Source organism: Periplaneta americana, chromosome 15 (assembly GCF_040183065.1).
Source record: "Periplaneta americana isolate PAMFEO1 chromosome 15, P.americana_PAMFEO1_priV1, whole genome shotgun sequence".
In the NCBI taxonomy this organism is placed as follows: Eukaryota; Metazoa; Arthropoda; class Insecta; order Blattodea; family Blattidae; genus Periplaneta; species Periplaneta americana.
Genome location: NC_091131.1, coordinates 163311647 through 163330030, shown reverse-complemented (window position 1 = coordinate 163330030; position 18384 = coordinate 163311647). Strand labels below are relative to the sequence as shown.

The 18384-nt window shown below is 37.0% G+C and overlaps 1 protein-coding gene across 1 annotated transcript in view; it reads right to left on the bottom strand.

The window, feature by feature from the left end:
• The window catches only part of LOC138715490 (uncharacterized), a 108275-nt gene that overhangs the window by 73309 nt on the left and 16582 nt on the right, over positions 1-18384 (bottom strand). Inside the window, exon 2 of the mRNA XM_069848458.1 lies at positions 13300-13518. Within this exon, the coding sequence (XP_069704559.1) occupies positions 13300-13518 (219 nt within the window). The remainder of the gene's footprint in view (positions 1-13299; positions 13519-18384) is intronic.

Here is an 18384-nt window from a genome sequence, read left to right as displayed (position 1 = left end):
GCTAGTAATGGGTGGATAGAGATGACATCGCACGTCCAGCCCCTTGATCAAGGTATTATCCATTAATTTAAACTGAGGTACTGCAAGCGAGTTTTGAAAAGGCTAGTTGCAAGAATGGAAGAGGGTGACATTAATATGCACAATTGTCGTATGCGCACAGTACTAAAAAGTCAATGAAAATCAGAATTTTCATGCCGATTCATAAAAACCGCAACCTTAATCAAGCGGCCACCTGATAAAACGGCCATTTTACAAGGTAACTTCAGATGGCCGCTTTAGACAGGTTTCACCAGATTAATTCAACTTACAAGTATAAACAATTCATCAGTTGAGCAAAAAGTCTGAGTATGCAGAAATTTTCTTAATTCTGTTATGAATCTTTTGTCTTGGCCCTTCAAAGCTTTACTACGCAACGCACTGAAGACTGTAATACATGAATATTGAGTGAACCCCTTTTTATAATAGCCCAGACTAACACAAGGTAGATGGAATGCCGATTCATTTATTTCATTATAAAGGGTGCGTCAGAAAGAATGGATGAAATACACAGGGTAAGAAAATTTTAAGGATTCATCAAATCAAAAAATTGTTATCAACAGACTCATCAATATAAGCAGTTTATTTATGGAATACAACATCACCCATATGATGTCCTTGGCTTTCGATACAGGCATCGAGGCGTTTTCTGAAGTTCACCATCACTCTCGCAGTCATAGCTGGCGGGATTGCTGCGATGTGGTAGATGTTTATAAACTTCCACCTTCAAATGGCCCCGAAGAAAGAAGTCGCAGGGCGCGAGATCTGGTGAACATGTGGGCCAAGGAATGTCGCTGCGATGGGAGATGATGTGCCCCGAAAAGAGCTCTTGTAGGAGATTTATTGTTTGACCAGTGGTGTGAGCAGTAGCCCCATCTTGTTGAAACCAAATCAACAGCAAGGTCGTTTAACCTTGGTTGCAGGAAAGTTTGTAACATATGAACGTAATGAGCACCTGTAATGGTTACCGCACGGCCGTCATCATCCTAAAAAAAGTAAGGCCCCCAAACACCAAATTCTGCTACAGCACACCAAACCTTAACTCTCTCACTGCAAAGAGGTTTCCCGTGCAATTCATTAGGATTGGTTCCTGCCCAATAACGGAAATTATGTTTATTGACACTGTCGGAGAGGTGAAAATGGGCATCGTCATGGTCAACAGAACGGTGGTAGGGGCCACGTTCGTGAGAATATGCCAACAACAATTAACACAGTTCTCTCAATCTCCTGCATTAAGTTGTTCCAGAATTGCTATCTTGTATGTGTGGAATTTAAGGCCTAGATGCAAAATGCATCTTACCATAGTGTCGGACAACCTCAGAGGAATAGCATGTTTGCAGGCTGATCGTTGAGGTGACCAGACAACTGACTGTCTTACTGTCTCCACATTTGCAGGTGTACATACGCTCCGTGGTTGTCCAGGTGATTTCTTCTTTAAAGTTGAACATGTGGTACGAAATGAAGCCACCCACCACAAAATTGTATTCCAAGTTGGAATTGTAGCAATCACAGACTCTCCATTTTTTAAAAATGTCTGTACGACGAACACACATTGTACACCGGACCACTCCATATTCTGAACTGAAACTGCATTCTTCCAGCAACTCAACAGTCGCAGTCTTCCCACTCTATCCCTCCCTTTGCTGCACATCGACAGTTTGAAATCCATCTGTTCTTTCTGAAGCACCCTGTAGAATGAAAGTTTACAAAGTATGCCATTTTAAAAGTGTTTATATCGCCATTTTATAGCACCAATAAAAGAACCAAAGGGAGAAGATGAAAAAAGCCACCGGCGTGGTCCAGTCAGTTAAGGCGCTTGCCTGCCGGTCTGAAGTTGCGTTCGGGAGCGGGTTCGATCCCCACTTGCGCTGATTACCTGGTTAGGTTTTTTCCGAGGTTTTCCCCAACCGTAATGTGAATGCAAGGTAATCTATGGCGAATCCTCGGCCTCATCTCACCAAATATCATCTCGCTATCACCAATCTCATCGATGCTAAATAACCTAGTAGTTGATACAGCGTCGTTAAATAACTAAAATAAAATAAAAAGATGAAAAAAAAGTTTTTAATAGTAGTACTGTCCTACGTTATCTCGCTTGCCAGTGAATCCAAGATATGAGGGTTTGATCTGTCATGGGCAATGGAATTTTTGTACAGAAAAATCGTGAGTGTGGCTCATACTGGATGAGGAAGTAAGCCTGTTAGCATCATGTAAATTATAGCTACTAATAATAAGTCTGTAACAAAAATTTTTGTGATGATTTTCGTTTTCCAAATATAATTAATCATCCTGAGACCGAAAATCTTATTTTTGAAATTTTTCTTTGTATCTCTGTCTGTCTGAATGTTTGTTACCTTTTCATGTGATAATGGCTGAACCAATTTCTATGAAAATTGGAATATAAATTAAGTTCGTTCTAACTTAGATTTTAGGCTATATGGCATTCAAATTCCTTTATTTAAAAGGGAGGTTATATGGAGGGCCTGAATTAAATAAATCCAAGTATCTCGCTTATTATTGATTTTCATGAAAAATGTTACATAACAAAAGTTTCTCTAAAATGATTTCCGATAAGTTTTATTCTATGCAAAATTTTGATAAGACTGATATTTAACGAGATACAAAAGTCTTCAAATGACAATATGTTTTATCAGCGCAGTCTCAGGCTAATAGGCTATAATGAAATGAAAACATATGACTCCATCTATTTAAGGCAGCCTTGCACACAACAAATAGATAATATAATTCATTTAACACTATTTTTATATGGAAATATTTGTATTCTATGATGGGGATATATAAATGTTTATCAATATTAATATACAGAGAATGCTTGTGTGTTTGTATGAAGTAATCTCAGAAGCTACTTAACCGATATAGATAATTCCTTCACTATTTGAAAGTGTGTTTCTCTAGATGGATGTAATGCTACCCAGGTATATGAGGACTGAGGAAAGATTAAAATAGATCCTTATGCACAGAAAACTTGATATTCTGTCGAAATATTGTATAAAAAAAATATATTGGTTATTTAAACTTATTTGATAACGTAAGTATTCTAATTTTATACACCTCAGTTTCTTTTTGTCCACAAAACATAATAGCATTTTTAAGAGTTTTGTTGTAAAGACGAGTATTTTTACTGGACCAAAAATACAGCACATATGAAGTAAAAATTAGTATTTTACCATTGAGCTCACTGGAGTTGAGTTATTTAAAAAAGTGTCACAAAATGGCATTCCTGTGCTCTGAATTTACCCATATTCGCTTCCTATGTTTCTTAAAATAATATTTATGTACCACATTCATTTTCATTTTTCATTCACACAAACAATGATGCACAACTGAGTGAGTTGGCTCAGATAGTAGAGTTTGAGACTTGCATTCGGGAGGTCACGGGTTCAAACTCTGTGGCCGACTAATCTGACTAGGGTTTTTCAGGGTTTCCCTTTGTCATAAAGACAAATGCCAGATTGGAAATTTATATGCCATGATTCATCATCACCTCAATTACCAATACGATAAACATTAATCAAAATCTATAATCAGTTACATGAAAAAACCATCTACAACACACTATAGAAACAGGAACTCAACAAGAGTAACAGTCATACAGAATAGCTGTACATAACGATCCCAACAGTAGGTTTTTTCCTTTCTCTCCTTCCTTCCACCTGAAGACGAAGGGAGAACCACCCTTCGAAACGTTGTGTCTTAATTTTTTATTGTGACAACCAGCAATGGAAGAAGTCCAAACCCCTCACCTAAACAAGAGTAAAAACAACCTACATATTCTAAACACGTGACATGACCACAGATGTTAAAGTATGTATAAATAAACTTAACACAAAAAAAAAAGATGCACAGTGAGCTCAAGATAAAAAATTATTATCTTTGTACACAATCCACTCTATATTGACATTAATTTGGAGTGACTTATTAAAAGATACATTCAAGACTAATTTAGAAAAATATTAAACGAATTATCCTTGCACCAAAAACGGATGTTCTCTGAACCAAATGATCTTATTTTAATTATTTGCATATAATAACAATTAAGAATGATGTTTCTTTTTTTTTTTTTAGTTGGTTATTTAACGACGCTGTATCAAATACGAGGTTACTTAGCATCGATGAGATTAGTGATAGCGAGATGGTATTTGGTGAGATGAGGCCGAGGATTCGCCAAAGATTACCTGGCATTCACCTTACAGTTGGGGGAAAACCTCGGAAAAAACCTAACCAGGTAATCAGCCCAAGTGAGGATCGAACCCGTGCCTGAGCGCAACTTCAGACTGGCAGGTAAGCACCTTAACCGACTGAGCCATGGCAGTGGCTAGAATGATGTTAAAGGAATTATTCTTGCACCAAATGCGTGCTCTCTGGACGAAAATGATCGTATTTTAATTATTTAAATACAATTTCAATTAAGTAACATATTAAACAATTTATCTTTCTATCAAGCACATATGTTCCCTGGTCCAAATGTCCTATTTTAATTATGTAATTACTTTATATTTATTTCTAACAAGTGCAGTGAAGTGCATGGGTATGGCTAGTAATACATTACTGGCATCAACATCTACGAGTATACCAGTTATGGTATACTGTACCAGTTATACTAGACGATGTAAGAGTAATGGAACGGAGAAACATTCTCTCCGGTGCCGGGATTTGAACCCGGGTTTTCAGCTCTACGTGCTGATGCTTTCTCCACCAAGCCACACCGGATACCACCCCGGCGTCGGACAGAATCGTCTCAGATTAAGCTCCAACACTTGGGTTATACTAGAGCTGGAGTGTGACAGCAATTTGCCATCACAGCTCTGGAAAAATCGCTGCGATAGATAATAGCAATTTTGTCAGAGTGTGATTTTTGTGTTCGGATGATTCTTGGCAATTGCTAATATTATAACTTTCTGGTATTCACAGAGTCATTGTTTAAGATGACAGGCAATACATGCCACATTCCCAGGGTAATGTCGTCATCAGTCATAATGTAGAAGTTTATCGTTGCTGCAAGTCCCAGCTTGTCTGGTTTTTTCATACTGTATCTTCAATTTGTGGTCATTTTACAAAATTGAGAACAAGGCCAGAATAATGCATTTATCGCTATATGCTCCTTTTCCGATTATTGCTGAATTTGTAAGTACGGTGTCTGCAATACAATGTAGTAAAGTTCTGTATGTCTAGGTTAATTACACACGACAGGACACGTATTTTATCAATGTGCTACATGTGCGTCTGTGTAACTGGGAACCTCAGTTTGTTTAGTGAGTCCAAGCAGGTTGTTCACGAGTGCGTCTCTTGTGCTACACATAAACTATGTCTGGAAACAAAGAAGAAAAGAAAGCTGTGAACAAAAACAGAAGAACGGAAAAATAATAGAAATAGTGGTAAATCATACACGACTTCTAAAGGAACTCAAATAGCAGGAAAATAATTTGTTTCGATAAGAAAGTATTGTATTAAAACTTGTCATCACATGTCTGAAAATGATCAACAATCCATTTTTCGATTATTTTGGAATATGGGTGCTAAAACTCAAAAAGATTCCTTTCTTGCTTCTTGTCTGCAAAAGAGTGACTTTCCTGATGCATAAATACCAACAGCTTCTCATAGTCCATCTGGCGTAGTTTCAGGGTCAGCCTCGTACTCATCATCTTTCATTCATTTTAACGTCTGGAAGACTCCAGTGGAATTGTTAGAGATGATGAGTTTGAATTTATCACAAATGAAACCAGTATCTCTTAATCCCTCCAATGGAAAGGACATAAGAAGTCTCTATCCATTCTTGGATGAAGAAGGGAAAGCATGATATGATACAGTGTTTGAACAAATGACAACAGCATCAAGAGCAGCATTATAACAAAGAAAAGAAGAATGAAAAAAATAAAATAAAATAAACATATTTGTATTCATAGATGTTTAAGTTATGTGTTCTCTATTTCCATTAGTGTGTGTAATTATTGAAGTGCAATAAATGCAAAGGGGATATATGATTTTAGAAACTGTGGTATAACTGATTGAAAACTATTATGTCCTTCAATAAACCAGTTTGGTAGAGGTTTACAAGTTTGTTAAGCATATTAATTGCAAATAACGTTGTTGCCGGAACAACGGTGCATGAAAAGTTTCACAAAACAGAAATGTGATGCTGCTTCTCAACACTTTCCTTTATTACATTTATTTCAAAATCAATTTAAATGAGGATGTGTTCCTGAATATTTGTTTAACTTGAATTCGATCAGAGTAGCAAGCTCCTTAACATGTAAATCACGTTTATCTGAAAACATTTTTTGTTATACACCCTTATTCGGGCCAAGTGCTCAATTAAAGAATATAACTGGTCTTTGCAAGGGGTATTTATATTGGAACAAAGTAGGAATGAATCGAACATTACAATCAAAAGGCCCATAATAATGTACCGAACATAAATATTCACGGACGTATATACGTCATCCAAACATCATAAGATGACGATTACCTTTATAAATATTCGTTTTGAGACCCAAACCATTACTTCTTACTGGTGACTAGTTATGAGTTCAGTCTTTGCTTTCACATATTCCATAACTAGAGACAGTCAAAATTCGTGACTCGCGAAAAACCTAAAAACCAAATAAACATAGTTTAAAGTATGGTTCACATAAAAAAAATATCATATAATTACACGTTTCAATTTACGAAAAATCGCAAAAATCCTATGACCCGCGAATTTAGCACTTTTTCTGTCGTTGTTCGCGGAAAGACGCAATTCTTCAGCAATTAATAAATGCATTATCTAAATTTGGAATGCTGGCATTAGACGGTGTGAGTTGAAATGGTTCGTAAATGGTTTGATGCAACTGAAAGCAGTTTGAAACCTCTCTTTGATCAGGAGCCAACCTTAAAGAATCTATCACCTGATGTAGCAGTACATGCATACAGTGAACTGAAGGACATAGTTAAAAATAGTCCTGGACTTTCAGTGCGAGAAGGTTTGCTGTCGTTACGTGAAGATCACTCTGGCGCCGGAGCGAATTTTTCTCCTCAAATATTAATTGTCAATATTACAGATATTATCCTGTATGACAAACTAATAAATCTATAATATTCTCATAGCTGCAGTGCATATGTCTGTACAGATTACTGTGCACTTAACTGCGGAATCCCGGCCAAACAAGTCACTCAGCTAAGTGTGCTCCTAATATAATGGCAGTTGACATTGGACATATACGTCAACATATATGCCTAGCTTGGAGTCAGGCCACAAAGGGAAACATTGAAGGAGAGGGGTTCGATCCAATGCTGTGGATTGAATTCGGCGTAGCTCAGTGGTCAGAGCGCTTGGTACATAGAACCAAGGACCCAGGTTCGATCCTGGTGCCGGAGCGAATTTTTCTCCTAAAATATTAACAGATCATTTAGCTTAATCATCCATTCCTTACCTCATAATCATCTAAATTTTGTAACTACACTCACTAATATCATCTTTCACAACTTCCCTACATAATTTTCTAAGATTTATTTTTTACCATAAACCTCTACTGATATCTATGTATATTCATTACCTAGACACTTTTAAATTTACCAAGATCCGTTTCAATCCTCTACCTTTCTAATTGACCTCTGTATCCAAGTTCTTTTAAACACACTTTCATCATGCTAAACACGATTTATCACCACCATTACATCACCAAACTACTATATTACAATATGTTAATATTATGTGTCATTTTTCTTTCTCACATTTTTATTATTTATTCTGGTGATGCACCAGCTTCTTAGATTGTGACTTTCTTGGTCCTTATTTCTACTCGTCAGTGATAAAAGGCTGCCATTTGATGACGAAAGCATGATTTTTTCTCACAGTTTCCTTGTAGAATCCTGACATCTTTTCTGAAAGTTATCTGCACCTTCCCTTGATCTGCTGTAAAGCTTGCTTATTCTTGCTTTGTGGCGTCTTTTTCCTGATGAGTCATGTTGTTTTGTTGTACATAAGTTGCTGTGCTGTTCTGCTCGGTAGACTACTCCACTTGGCTCAGCAGATTCCTGATTGGGTCCTACTCAGTCGTCACAATTGTCCATCAGCTGTCTGTTTCAGATGTGGGCTTTAATCTCGTCCATACTTCATTCCTCTGGCTCGATCACTCCTTGCCTTCACGAATCAACTGGATGTTCAGTATTCAATCTAATAGAGGATGAACTATGTAAAGAATTATTCTTCTCTCTTGTTGGATAATTTCTATCCTTGGTTTCCTGGGATTTCTGTGAATTGAAGTTCCTCTGGCAATATTCTAAGTCATACAGTTTTTCATTTATCTTAATTTTATCTTTCACTAAGATCGCGAACTGACCTCTCGATCTCGCCTCTTCAGAAATGGTCATAGCATCTTTCTCTTACTCATTGTTTCCACACTGTAGTCCTGCTCAAATTTTAAATTCACACCTCTCGGCATATTCAAGTGATACAAGATAAATATAAATATTTTTGTCCTCATACTCGTAAATTTCACTAGCATTGAACGATTTCTTCCTCTTCCTAGTCTGATGACTTCTTCAATCTGACCATTGATCAGTTTAGGCCAAAAATCTCATTGCACAGATGAGTTCATTAAAGTTTTGTTTGTTTTCCTTCATCATTGTCTTGAATCCCTCCTTCATCTCTTCACGGATTGATAACAAAAGTGAAGTATCTTTTCTATTTGTCAGTCCTAGGTTTAACTCAACATCTCCAATTATCAGTAATATTGTCAATACTATTTCTATTGCCCAAAGTAGTTTTTCATAACCCAAGGGGCTCTGACTTCCAACGACTTCACCCTTTTTTGTCACGAATCTTTCAATTCTAGCTCGATACACACACAACTCAACCCCTATCTTGCTTTCACAATTCACTTCTATCATACTCAAAATAAACTTAATGTCCACTGTGGGCCTTGCTTAGTAATACAAACACACTATTGTGCACTAAGTTCCACTTCAGGTGAATGCACTCATACTCGGAGCTATCACCTTATATTGCTGTGTCAACGTCTGGGCTCTACAGAGCTCACTTAAACACAACTGTCTTCATTCACTGTTGATTGATAACTGAGTCTTACATACTAGATTTACTGCATGTAAAGATTCCTTTCTCATACATGAAGATCAAAGAAGGAAAATTGTACGTCCAGGTCTAACATTTCTCTTATTAACATATGTCACATCTACAGAAATGGCCACATAATTACAAAATAATGGTACCGTACATATTTTTATTCAAGATTTCAGGTTTTGCAGTTATTCATATTTTTGCAACTAAGTTTATAATTGTATTGAACAATATTTTAGATACTATTAATACTTTTGCTAAACCAGAAAAAATTAAGGAAATACATTGTATGTTAAGGCAAATTCAAAATTTAAATAAGACCTTTATTTTTGTAATATATTTTATATAGGACAAATAAAAAATTATAATAATATTTGTTATAAAATTAAACAGAAAAATTATTTAAATAAATAAATACAGTATATAAAACTAAATATAAATATGTATCAAATATGAATGAGGTCTCGCCCACCTCATTGTATTTTGCTCGACTAGTATGACTAGTCAATTTGTTTTTATACCATTAAGTACGAGAAAAATTCGTACCGGCACCGGGAATCGAACCCAGGACCTCTCAGCTGTGCGCGCTGAGTGCTCTCTAACCAACTGAGCTATGCCGGGAACCGATTCACGACGCCGGCCGAACTCCTCTCGTAGTATCGTGTTATGGCCTTCCTGCCTGCACTTGAGACGATACACGTCATATATGTACAGGAGCGCATATGGTGGGCGAGACCTCATTCATATTTAATACATATGTGATGTTAACAGTTTAAAGAAACTGTTGTTGAATATGGCCATAAAGTCATGTAATATACGATACTACGAGAGGAGTTCGGCCGGCGTCGTGAATCGGGTCCCGGCATAGCTCAGTTGGTTAGAGAGCACTCAGCGCGCACAGCTGAGAGGTCCTGGGTTCGATTCCCGGTGCCGGTACGGATTTTTCTCGTACTTAATGGTATAAATATAAATATTTACATACGGAATACTAAATAAATTTTACAAGAGAAAGAGTTCATCCAAAGGGCTGAACTCAGGAAGAGTACCCAAAACACTCATTGCATTCCCGCGTTGAATAGCAATACTTAAACGTTGACGCAAATAAGTAGTGCAATGACAATCGCCGGTAATGGAGATCAAAATCTGGCCGATTTGAGATACCAAAACTTTAGCGTCATGACTCCAAGGACCGAAGGTCTCCACAGCAAAGGGGACAAAGATATAGTTGTCTAAAAGATGAGCATACTTATTGTCTTTTTTTTCACGGCTAATTCAGCAGCAGTTGCTGTGCTTCTGCAGGTATTCAGCAAGAGAGATGGAGCTAGAGTGTCAACACAAGTGGAGTCCCAAATTAAAGATTTTCCTCTAGACCATGGAATTAAGGTGAGACCATCGGGCCGTTTACCATCCGCGTCTCCAAAAGAGACGGGATGCCACAAGAAGTCACAGATCTTTTAATGATATCATTGAGTGATGTATGTCTGGGAATGCGACCCTTGCTCCTCGCACAGCTGAGTGCATGATGGCTGTAAATATCAGCAATTCCTCCGCAAATACGAGGGGGATCTAGGAAATAACGACCGTTTTGTTGTAATAATTAAAAAAAAAATATTTATTTGAAAAAACAAAGTCTGTTACATAACTGAAGCTTCCTTTACTTCTCTACATAATCACCACCTACATTTAAACATTTGTCGTATCTGTTCACTAGCTTTAGAATTCCCGTGTTATACTCCTCTGCCGCCAGTTCATTAAGCCAGGTGTTCACTGTCTTCTTCAACTCTTCATCACTTCCAAAACGCGTACCACCCAGAAAGTCTTTCAGCTTAGTGAAAAGATGAAAATCGCTAGGAGCAAGGTCTGGACTTTAGGGCGGATGATCAAAGATTTCCCAACTGAATTGATCCAGCAATTCTCGAGTTGAAGCAGCAGTGTGCGGGCAGGCGTTGTCGTGTAGAAGCACAACTCCTCTCGAAAACATTCCTCGCCTCTTGTTTTGGATGGCTCGCTGTAGTTTTCGTAAAGTCTCACAATAACGATTTGCATTGATCGTAGTGCCTTTTGGCATGAAATCCAGCAAAAGAACATCTTTGCGATCCCAAAAGACAGTAGCCATGACCTTTTGTGTTAAGAGAGTCTGTTTGAATTTTCTCGGTTTCTTGGGTGATGAGGGATGATGCCACTGACGTGATTGGCGCTTGGTCCCGGGGGTGTTGTGAGACACCCAGTCTCATCACCAGTCACAATTTGATCAAGAAAGGCGTCTCCATCTGTGTGATATCGCATCAAGAATGTCAATGCTGAGGCCATTCTCTGAGTTTTGTGTTGGTCACTCAGTTGCCGTGGAACCCATCGTGCACAGATTTTGTGGTAGCCAAGATGTTGCGACACAATTTCACCAAGCAAAGAACGAGAAATGTCAGGAAAGGCAATATGCAATTCGTCGGGTGATGTGCGCCTGTCTTGCAAGATTCTGTCGTTCACTTTAGTCTTCAGGTCTTCTGTGATGAGTGATGGGCGCCCGGGTCGAGTTTCATCGTGGACATTTGTTCGCCCATTGTTGAATATTTCGCACCATTTTCTCACATTTCTTTCATTCATTACAGTATCACCATACACTTCTTTCAATTGCCGGTAAATTTCTGCAGGTTTCAAATGTCGGGCATTCAAAAATCGAATCACACTCCTCACCTCACAGTCGGCGGGATTATCAATCACGTCGTTCATTTTGAAGTAACACAAAATGCGCAATGGCGACTTGTTGCAACCAGTACTCACAACATTATGAGAACACATGTTAAGGAAGCCAGTTGACCTTCAAACAAGGAAGGGGAGTCAGCTGCGCGGCGGATATGCGCGAACGGTCGTTATTTCCTGGATCCCCCTCGAACATTGGTGTGGCTGGCAGAGTACATATTTTACATAAACTACGTGATGTAGAAAAAATAATTTATTACACATTACCAGTGGCATAATAAATAATTTTGATGAAAATAAATTAACAAACAGCCATGTTAACACAAACTAAAAGTGAGCATTTAAGATGTGTATTTTATATCTACAGATCTCAAAATAATTCGAGGATTAAATATCAAAAACACACATAGCTAATGCACTACGCTAGATAATAATAATTTAAGATTTTTTAAGAAGGTTTTAGGCCTATGCTTTTTTCAACTTAGCAGTTATTACTGTTCATGATTATAGTAGCTGCGGCTAAATTGTTTCCTACTGGTATTCTCTGATACACAAAAATGCTTATTAGCAGCAGTTCTTGCACTGGTGAACATATAAGATTACCACTTCTGCTATTATGTACTATATGTTATGTTTTATTTAACAACGCTCGCAACTGCAGAAGTTATATCAGCGTTGCTGGATGTGCCGGAATTTTGTCCCGCAGGAGTTCTTTTACATGCCAGTAAATCTACTGACATGAGCCTGTCGCATTTAAGCACACTTAAATGCCATCGACCTGGCCTGGGATCGAACCCGCAACCTTGGGCATAGAAGGCCAGCATTATGTACTATGAAACATAATTAGCAATACAATAATTAGCATAAATTTATATTTATTTATATACAATATTTATTATAATTCTGCACTACATTAAGAAAGGTAAAGGAAGTTTTTACTACACTAACAAAGAGAAAAGGCTACTTTCCAGAAGTTTTCATGTAATGGTTGAAATTATACCGGAAGTAGCTTTGAAAATCAAGGGTGACAGTGCATTTCTCTTTCTCATGAAAAATCTGTTTAAATGCATAGCAGAGTTTGTAGACGCAGTGACAATATTCAATTCAGGTCAATATTCATTCGTTAATAACAGATTACTTATAACAGTAAATGGTTTGAATTTAGTACACTATATGCATATTTCATTCAACCAAATGTGCAGCATATCTGCAGATAAATTCTTCACCTATCAGTTTACATTATGGACGTCATTGTACGAGAAAAATATTACATTACATGTGCGCATTTCACAAACTCAACCCTGTCTGTGACAAATACAATAAAACCAATTACTTCTTCCTGTATAACAGAGATAGCTAACTGTATTGTATACCACAACTAATTCCTCTGAACTTTTATTCACTAGGTTTTTATACAGGACGATGTACAATTTACAAAATAATAAATACAATGGATTTAAGTTCATTATAAATAATTTAATAATAGTTACCTCTTCCACGTGAGTTTTTTCTTCATTTTCTTGAAGAAATTCTTCTCTTATTAACCCGACTTTGGTATCAACCTCATCTCCCATTTCAATAGCTGCCTCAACCATAGCACGAAACATTGCCTGAACACGCTGACATTGCTCTGCATAGCAGTCAAATGAGCCGAGCTTCTGTGAACACGACTGACAGACCGTGTGTGGCATGTCATCTTGGTTGTCAACCTACAAAAAACCAAAAGTGCACAAGTAATTAAAGTAATCAGCTTTTAAGTATCTACTGCATGATTACTATATTACTTTCAAAATTCATGTAAAATATTATGTATTATGTCTTGATAATAGATGTACTTGTCAGCCAGAACCTCAATCAGAGGAATATTATGTGTATATGCATTGTAATGTAAACACTTTTTTTTTACTATTGTTGTCATTTAAGGATGATTATTCTTGTGCAAATTTTTCCAATTATTTCCCGAAGTACCTTGTCATGTACGTACTTAAACTATAAAACTTGTGATGATTGCAAAGGAAATGTATGTCAATACCACAAATTCCACCCAAACTTGACAAGATACGAACCTCGGTATCTGAAGCGACAAGCTGCCCTCCATTTTTCTATGGTGTGCCTGGTGAGAATGTGTTTCTAATTAATATTACATAATTAATATATTTCTGTGTATGGCTGTGATGAGTGTGAGATTGATAATGAGATATTATGGCAAAATATAAAAACGAAACTTGTAAATAACATACTTTTTAATACTGCTGGAACAATAACAATCGTGATAGAAAAAAAGAATAACAGTGGAATAGACTCGTGGAGAGGTTAAGTAGACTTCCACTTGTCCTGGACATCGTTGGGAGGGAGAGTCCTATTGTTGCCTTGTTTGTCATGCCATGAATCAGTGACACCATTGAAAGAAATCATAGAACACACCTATACATTTTGGTCTGTCATTCGTGGTCTCCTATCACTTACACATTTAAAATGTATTTACAGAAAAACCTTTCAGCATATACTCTGTTGGTAGGAACCCAAAAACACTGCAAAGCTGCTTGGCAAACTCTGGATATTTAAGTGTTAAAGTCAACAACATTTGCTTGCAGTCTACATCTTCAATGTTCTCAATAGTTTCAAACCAAGTTATTCAAAATATTCATGTCCATCAACAAAGCTATTTATGTTAACATCCCAGAAAAATGATATCTTTGTTTTGCTCTCACATAAACTTTTCAAATCAACTGATAATACCTGGTCAGCAATGCTAGAGTTAGAATGTTTACCACCGTTACCTATACCGGGGACAGTTACCTATACAACTAGAGGCTTCAGTGATGTCACTACAGAAGAACCCACACACAGCAGAATTGTTCGTTGCACTACAAACTGAAAACGTTGACCACTTACTTTCACTGATCCAGATGCGCTCTCACAATACATTAACTTCTGTTCAGAAAATGTTTTGCAGCTGAATGGTACCGTATACCTGCTAGTGCGGGAGGAGATGGTGGTCGGACAGTAAAAGTAACAGTCTCCAAGCTTCTAGATGTTCTGTCCCCAGTATACTTATAAATGGCTTTTAAAGAACCCAGACATTCATTGCCGCCCTCACATAAGCCAGCCATTGGTCCCTATCCTGAGATGGATTAATCCAGTCCCTAGCATTATATACCATTTCCCTCAAATCCATTTAATATTATCTTCTCATCTAAGTCTTGGCATCCCCAAAGGTCTTTTTCAAGTTTATCACTCTCTTGGAAAAATAAATATATATATTATATGCCTTTCTTGTGTTAAATTCTATCGTACCTGGTTTACATGATTTGACCTGTTATTGTTCTTCTTCAAAGAGTGTGTGTGTTCTGAAATTACACCACACTCCACATTACACCACACAAACACACCCCCACAGGAAACAAAACAAGAGGTGCCAAGAGCAGCAACGACCAGTTCTGAAGAAGACCAATAACAGGTATGATAGAATTTAACACGAGAAAGTCATATAATACATATTCCGAAGTGATACAGTGTTAAAAGTTGTGTAATCAAGATGTATAATAAATATATAGTGCAATTCCTATCACCCTCATCCTGTAAGGTAACACAATCTCCTTAGTATAGTTTTTTTTTTTTCAGAAAAAAGGATTAGGCCTACGCATATTATATAAATGTAAATTTAACTTTACACAATATAAATTTTATTACAAATTGTCGGTTTCGCATTTATATCGTATTTTAGTACAAATTTAGCATTTTGAGTACATTTCACATTTTATCGCATATTCCATCTTCATTAAAAAGGGATATACAGGTCGTGAAAAGTAAAAATACAGACCAAAATCTAGGGAAGAGCTGGAGAGAAGTGAAGGCCCTGGCCGCAAACAGGTCAAAATGGCGCTCTTTTGTTGTGGCCCTATGCTCCTCATCACGAGACAAAGGACATTGTATGTATGTATGTATGTATGTATGTATATTTTTTTCAGTACGTTATTTTACGATGCTTTATCAACATCTTAGGTTATTTAGCATCTGAATGAGATCAAGGTGATAATGCCAATGAAATAAGTCCGGGGTCCAGCACCGAAAGTTACCCAGCATTTGCTCATATTGGACTGAGGGAAAACTCCAGAAAAAATCTCAACCAGGTAACTTGACCTGACCGGAAATCGAACCCAGGCCACCTGGTTTCACAGCCAGACAAGCTAACTGTTACTTCACAGGTATGGACTGTATGTATGTATGTATGTATGTATGTATGTATGTATGTATGTATGTATGTATGTATGTATGTATGTATGTACACTACCGGTCAAAAATTTTCGATCAGCTATGAAAATAAATATATACTTTATTTCAATGTACAAACATATCGTAAAAACTAGGTAGACCAACAAAATAAATATTTTCTCTCTCTAGCTCTATGATATAATAGAATATTCAAAACGAAATCCCTGTTTTAACCACAAATCCACAGTTGTGATAGATGATCGAAAACTTTTGACTCTGTGTGTGTGTGCGTGCGTGCGCGCGCGTACATATATATTTTTAAAAACTGTGTTCTATCATCCTCTAGTAATAATATTTTCAGTATTTCAATAGACAACTTTCTTGCTGCGATATAACTTTGCTAGTCCAAACTAATTGGGACTGGGGCCTGTTCAGATTATCTAAATTTCGGATTAAGCAGGGGACAGGAATACAAGTGGGGACATAACACCTTATTCCCTGCCTATTCTTTACTATCCACCGCTTTGTTCAGTTTCAAGGTTTATGAGACACTGCAGCTTCATCAAGATTATCTGCTCTTCGTCAGAAAAAGCTGACAGATTATCATAATAGTACAGGAAACAAGAATTAATTCATTTACTATTAATGAAGTAGGTTTACTGTATATTGTAATTTTTGAGTTTCTAAATACTGTAGCATTATACTGATCAAGTTTTTTTCTCCTACTCTTCTCTCTCCCTCTATCTTTCTTCGAATTATCTGGAATTTCGGATTAGCAGGGTTCTACTGTATAACAGTTGCTCAAGCATTTCAATGCACCCTACATGAAGTGTCATTAAATACTGGTGAGAGATCTTGGTCTACACTGTGTGCAGTATGACCACACGCTCAGCAGAGCATGCTCATTCAATGAGTCTCCAGTGTATCAATAAATGCAGACACAGTGTGATCACTACCTTCACTGATTTCACGAGGGCAATATTATGGATAGATCCTTGCACTTAGTCCGTGTAGGCCTTTGTATGCCCTACATGCGATGATTATCTATGTCTGACGAATTCGTTAATCCGATGCTGACAGGTGGACCATCTTTCCTTAGCCCTGCAGGTAAGGTCTTATCATCTACTGACGAGTCGGAACCTGAACCCGGAACTCCAAGCTGTTAGAACCTACATCAGCATTGAAAACCCATATCACTCCCAGACATCACCCCAGCCTATTTTTACTATTACAGATGATAGATGAAATGAGGGGAAAGTGGAGAATGTTGGTGGAATGATAGAGGGAAAAATCTCCTACAACATATAATAAGAAATATTTATTATCAGTCAATGACTTTACTTTCTATATATGTGAGGTGCGAGTCCTTACATTACATAATTTTAATATTGTATGAATGTTTTCGTCGGTTTCATACCAACATCATCAGATACAACATTTTATACAGCAATATCATCTCTAGTAAGTACATATGTCTCTACAACCAAAATACAATATAACATGATAAAAACAACATAATTTAGGACATCAACATATCTCTTTTCTTGTGTGACTACACCCTACTGTCAATTGATTAAAAAGTGCACATGTGATTACAATACATGTACATATATAAAATTGCAGGTCTTCACTGATAAAATAATAAAAAAATAAAATCTATATACTATATTATGTGAAGAGTTGCATTACAATCTTCGATCTGTACTAGCTGATTTGTTTGTGCCCATGTTCTTGTTTTCTCATTACTACATGCCTTTTCACCGTCCAAAGATGTATATACGTCATAATGTATAAATTGAGGTTATGCCTTGAGACCTATGTTGTGGATGTCATTTGTAAAAGATGATATGTTTCAATATTAGGTTGTCTTTTGATGCTGATTGGCGCCATATGCTTGAACGTGCATTATGACCGGTGATACTCTTCAATATGGTTAATTTACGGATGATGTCCAAATACTGTAGTTGTTGTGGAATGTTATCATCATCATCATCATCATCTGTGGTCATACAGCCCTTTTAGTTTAGCCTTGACCTCCTTAAGAATTGCCGTCCAATCTTCCCTCTCTAGGGCTCTCCGTCTCCATCTCTTAATTCCTGCTTTAACTAGATCATCCTGAACATCATCCAACCATCGTAGTTTAGGTCTTCCTGCTCTTCTTTTACCACTTAGCGTGGCATCTAGTAATCTTTTAGGAATATTATTATTGTCCATTCTGATAATGTGGCCCAGCCACTCCAGCTGGCTAATTTTTATATCAGTGACAATACTTGGTTCTTTATATAGTTTTTGTAGTTCAGAATTGGTCCTAATTCTCCACTCTCCCTTATCATAAATAGGGCCATAAATTTTTCTTAAAA